General features: G+C 42.8%; 1 protein-coding gene across 1 annotated transcript; it reads right to left on the bottom strand.

Moving 5' to 3' along the window:
• Nucleotides 1-285: 285 nt before the first annotated feature.
• LOC139582478 (protein c-Fos-like) lies at nucleotides 286-4,429 on the bottom strand. The gene is made up of 4 exons (XM_071412521.1): nucleotides 4,054-4,429; nucleotides 3,025-3,291; nucleotides 2,555-2,662; nucleotides 286-2,370 (listed from the first exon to the last, which is right to left on the bottom strand). Exons 1-4 carry the CDS (start codon nucleotides 4,222-4,224, stop codon nucleotides 1,594-1,596), a joined length of 1,323 nt encoding a protein of 440 aa, XP_071268622.1. The 5' UTR covers nucleotides 4,225-4,429; the 3' UTR covers nucleotides 286-1,593.
• Nucleotides 4,430-5,503: the final 1,074 nt, after the last annotated feature.

The raw sequence follows: 5,503 nt of genomic DNA, 5'->3' as shown, positions 1-5,503 counted from the left end.
ATCTGAAATTGCCTTGACAGTGAGAGTATTGGCAAGAGATGAACGATAATGAATAATTAACATGATCTCGTTGTTTAAAAATACATGTTATCCTTGATGAATTTATATAGTTCCAATATTACAATTATTTATGGAAAGAGAATTTGACATAGCTGTAGGCTTTCATATAAGAAGTAGGTTATATGACCTATTCTGGCAGAAATATCATTATAGGCCTATGCAGACCTGAACAATAGCCTATATATGAGAATGCAATGTATTCCATTAAAACAGTCAACAATTAAGATTTGTCAATGGTATATTTTTATTTGTCTGTGTTCTATTTTTTTGTTGTTGCATTTGACCAACAGTTAGTCAAAACTTTGAATGTAAAAAAAATAAGCTATGTCATAAAATACATCTTAATAAAATACATGTCACTGTGTTTTCAGCGAAAACCTGAAAGAAATCTCACCTTACAGTAAAATAATGTCCACATTACTTAAACTGTAATTTCACCTGTTCAGACACAATCTGATAACGGCATCCACACAAACCACAGTCTAGTTTCACATTTATATTTAAGGATGAAACACAAAAATGTAGCACCATTTTGAATCAAATGGTATGATTTTTCATGCATTTAATTTTGATACAACGCCAACAATATACACATGTATCTCTCTCAAGAGCAGTGGTGTAAAGTACTTAAGTAAAAATACTTTAAAGTACTACTTAAGTACTTTTTTGGAGGTATCTGTACTTTACTATTTATGTTTTTGACTACTTTTACTTCACTACATTCCTAAAAAAAAAAAGTGAGTTTACTCCATACATTTCCCCTGACACCCAAAAGTACTAGTTACATATTTAATGCTTAGCAGGACAGGAAAATGGTGGAATTCACACACATCCCTGGCCAGCTCAACTGCCTCTGATCTGGCGGACTCACTAAACACAAATGCTTGGTTTGTAAATGATGCCTGAGTGTTGGCGTGTGCCCCTGGCTATCCGTAAATAAATAAATAAAAAACAAGAAAATGGTCCCGTCTGGTTTGCTTAATATAAGTAATTATTTCTACTTTTACTTTTGATACTTAAGTAAAAAAAAAAATGAAATTACATTTACTTTTGATACTTAAGTATATTTAAAACCTAATACTTTTAGATTTTTACTCAAGTAGTATTTTGTTGGTTGATTTTCACTTTTACTTGACTCATGTTCTATGAAGGTATCTTTACTTTTACTTAAGTATGACAATTGGATACTTTTTCCACCATCACTACTCAAGAGAGTGAACAGCCCTCACAGGTGCACCAATATATCTGGAAGAAGTTAACACTGTTACAGTCACAGTAACCATTTAATTTGGTGTTAAAGGTTAACAAAACATCAGGGGATAGATAGATAGATAAATAGACCATAGCTTATTGATTCAATATCAACCTCATGGACCAGTTTACCGGACACAGATCTAGTCCTAGTCCTGGACTAGGGAAGCACTTTCAATGGAGAATCATTATTGAACATGCTATTATTACTTTTTAATAAGACTATGGTTTAATCTGTGTGTGGGGAACTGGCCCTATTTCTTCAACCAGTTCATAACAGATTCACAAGGCCAACAGAGTGGGAGAATTGAGATTACCGTTAATCGAATCAGATCTACCGCCAACAACTCCTTTGAGACCCTCGGAGCTCTCACAGCAGCCCTTCTCCTCAGCCACATGATCTATCTCGGAGTAATTGAACGAAAACACAGAGCGGTAATAACTGCTACATGTAGGACTGTCACTGGAAGACATCATCGTGGCGGTGCAGAGGGGCTCCAGATCATTGGCCACAGACTTGTACAGGGTCTCCCAGTCTGAGAGGCAGAAGGGGCCCCCGAGGAGGTCGATGTCGGGAACGGACGGGGCGGTCTCAGTGGCCACAGCCATGTTGAGTTCCAGGCTGGGGACCAGGTCCTGTAGGTCACCCTGGTCGAAGTCTAGATCCTCCATGGGTTCTTCCTCAGCACTGGAGCACAGTAGGAGGTTGGAGTTACCCAAGATGGCCGAGGCAGAGATGGAGATGCTTGGGACGGGGACGGTGTCCATTTCTTGGAACAAGGGGCCCTTGTACACAGTCGCTACTGTTGCATTGCCTTCTGGGAGTTGGAGTTTGTCTGCATTCTCCAAGATGGAGAGCAGCTGGGCAGAATCTGGGGCGTGTTGTAGAATACCTTCAATGTCATCGTCGATCTCATTTTCCACATCGTCCTCAGCGACGGCTAGTTTGCAGGCTGGTTGGTGGGTGGATAGGATCTGTTCCAGCCTCTCTTTCTCTTTCAGGAGATGTGTGATCTCTGTCTGCAAGGCCTCTTTGTCCCCCTCAAGCTGATCAGTTTCCTATAAGGGGAGAACCACACATCAATTAATTAACACATTTATGAAATGACAATTAAAAGAAGATACTTGGTCTAGTACGACGTATGGAGAGCCTCAATCACTTTGGGTAAAATCCATTCTGCTAAGCATCTCCATAAGGACATAACAGTCGTTTTTTCCCCAGATGAGAACAAGGTGCGCTTACGGCTTGCAGGGTGTCGGTGAGCTCTCTCCGTCTGTTGCGACACTTGGCAGCAGCCACTTTATTCCTCTCTCTCCTGATATTTCTCCTCTCGTCCTCTTCTGACGAAGGCTAGATCAGTCTCAACAAATGAGAACCCTGTCAATGCATATCCTGACCTGCATCAGGAATCTTGCCATCTCATCACGTGGCTAATTCAACATTTGGCAAAGGGTTGCCCTGAAAAAAAGCCTACACATCCTTCAATGCAGTGTCAGAAAATATGTTACGGAATGTAGACTCTCCTTGGCTAGGATACAAATGTAATGCGTAGTAACAGGCTCTACACCCAATCAATCACTGAGACGTGCGTAAAATGCTACAACATTGGCACAGTCTATCTGGTCAGTCACGTGCACGCACGCACATCAGACATTCAAGACTATTTTTTAAAAGATGTATCAAAATTCTCCTTGATATTTAACAAGGCTTGCCTGTTTTTTCCCTTTCTTGCTGCCTTCCACTCTGGAAGACAACTGGGTTGCGCCATGCGCTCTGCTAAGCTTTGCACGTCCACTGGAGGAGGAAGAGGAGGAAGAGGAGGAGGAAGAGGAGGAGGAGGAGGAGGAGGAGGAGACTGATGCTGATGTGATGACGGTGGTCTGTTGGAACATCCAGTGCAGATCCAGGGAGGTTGAGATTGCAGTCACCGTTGGAACAAAGGGAGACTGCCATGGAGAGTCTGTTTCTCCGCAGACATCCTGCAAAAACGATACGAGGAATGTTGAATTTATTGAATCGAATCAATTGAATCCAATGACGTGCAAGGTTGCCCTTTCCAAAAGGGGTGTGATGTGCATCAGTGATTTGGTTATTGGCGTAAAATTTATAGCACTATTTATGGTGTATCTACTAAGATAATTCTGTACTAATTCACAACATCTAGAATGATTTTTTATTAGCATTTTAAATGGTTTCTGACATCACACATAATTAATCAATGACAGTCCATCTCATGATGCCAAAAATAGCTACACCAATCATCATCATCATCATCACCATCATCATCTATTGGCATGATGGCATCAGTCAAGTCTTAAATTATAACATGGTCAACATGGACCTTCTATACCACGCTAGGATTGTCAGGAATTTGAAGGTGATCAGTCAACAGTCTGACGGTGCCATGTAGGCTTAGACTGTACGGTACCTACCTACCTACCTACCTACCTACCTACCCAATAAAGGCATTTTCAACATGCCATAAACATCTGAATAGGTCATAGGTAATGGTGCTGACAATGCTACATTTCACAAGAGCGGTTCACGATCTAGTTGGCTAGAATCACCGTGTCTTATTAGTTAGGCCTAATATGCAATTATTATTATTTTTTTGTTAATAAATGATTGATTTTGCCACAAACTCAATGCAACACAAACATAATGAATATTTTCAAAAATGGCAACGACAATTCCATTCAAATGTTTTCCTTTTGTTTCTAATAAGATTTTTTTTTAAATACCTGCGACATGTTGCTGTCCATTGACGATACGTTCGTGTGTGAATCTAGAGATCGCTGGCTACACCGGGGGATATCTCCGGTAGGCGATGCTGCGCAGGTGCTGCTGCTGCTGCTGCTGCTGATAGACGAGCTCGAGGAGTCATCGTAGACTGGGCTCGAGTCCGGATACATGATGATGCCTTATCAACAAAATGTATTAATAATAAAGCTTTACAAAATAAATCACTATCCCTATTAAATTATCGTATTCTATAATCTACGGTCCTGCTGTTGTCACCTCTGTGCATTACTTTCACCGCTTTCAAGTGAATGGTAGTAGCTGCAGATAGTGGAGCGCGCCTCCTTTTATTGTGAGCTTGAATTTTATTAATGAAATATGTGTGGAGAGACGGTACCATTCCACAAAGAGGGTAGGGTGTTATAGGCTAGAATAAACAGGCTGGTTTTAGCAACGGAGCTGCAATATTACCCACACACATTTTAAACTGAGATGATAGCCGTCTCAATGTAATTCAGATTAATTGTACCACTCAAATATGACCACATTGTTTGTATGTTGAGGCCCTCTTCAAGAAATTGATGCCTACATTGTAACCACCACCCGTGTGAATGAACTACGTCACATCATAGGCTATATCCTGTGCAGCAGTTTGCATTACACACGTTATAACCTGTTCCCTTTGTAAAAACATTGTTTCATAATACACACATGGCCACGTTTTAGATAATGCACAGAACATATACTGTATGTACCACGCTATATATAGCCTATACTGAAATAGCTTTGAAAATCATTTGCCAATCTTGTATTTCCTATAGACTACAGCAGTGTTTCTCAAACCTCTCCTTAGGGACCCCCAGCCGTTCCAAACCTCTCCTCAGGGACCCCCAGCCGTTCCAAACCTCTCCTCAGGGACCCCCAGCCGTTCCGGGACCCCCAGCCGTTCCAAACCTCTCCTCAGGGACCCCCAGCCGTTCTCAAACCTCTCCTCAGGGACCCCCAGCCGTTCCAAACCTCTCCTCAGGGACCCCCAGCCGTTCCAAACCTCTCCCCAGGGACCTCCAGCCGTTCCAAACTCTCCTCAGGGACCCCCAGCCGTTCCAAACCTCTCTTCAGGGACCCCCAGCCGTTCCAAACCTCTCCTCAGGGACCCCCAGCCGTTCCAAACCTCTCTTCAGGGACCACCAGCCGTTCTCAAATCTCTCCTCAGGGACCCCCAGCCGTTCCAAACCTCTCCTCAGGGACCCCCAACCGTTCCAAACCTCTCCTCAGGGACCCCCAGCCGTTCCAAACCTCTCCTCAGGGACCCCCAGCCGTTCCAAACCTCTCCTCAGGGACCCCCAACCGTTCCAAACCTCTCCTCAGGGACCCCCAGCCGTTCTCAAACCTCTCCTTAGGGACCCCCAGCCGTTCCAAACCTCTCCTCAGGGACCACCAGATGTTCCAAAC

Source organism: Salvelinus alpinus, chromosome 8 (assembly GCF_045679555.1).
Source record: "Salvelinus alpinus chromosome 8, SLU_Salpinus.1, whole genome shotgun sequence".
In the NCBI taxonomy this organism is placed as follows: Eukaryota; Metazoa; Chordata; class Actinopteri; order Salmoniformes; family Salmonidae; genus Salvelinus; species Salvelinus alpinus.
Note: the sequence above shows the minus strand (reverse complement) of the source record. Positions and strands in the feature narration are given on the sequence as shown.

Bases quoted from the DNA above. Each gene is read 5' to 3' on its own strand.
- LOC139582478 (XM_071412521.1), bottom strand. From the start codon at position 4,224: ATGTATCCGGACTCGAGCCCAGTCTACGATGACTCCTCGAGCTCGTCT. The intron at 3,292-4,053 runs GTATTTAAAAAA...TCGTTTTTGCAG, and splicing joins TGGACAGCAACATGTCGCAG to GATGTCTGCGGAGAAACAGA. The intron at 2,663-3,024 runs GCAAGCCTTGTT...AGACTGATCTAG, and splicing joins GCAAGAAAGGGAAAAAACAG to CCTTCGTCAGAAGAGGACGA.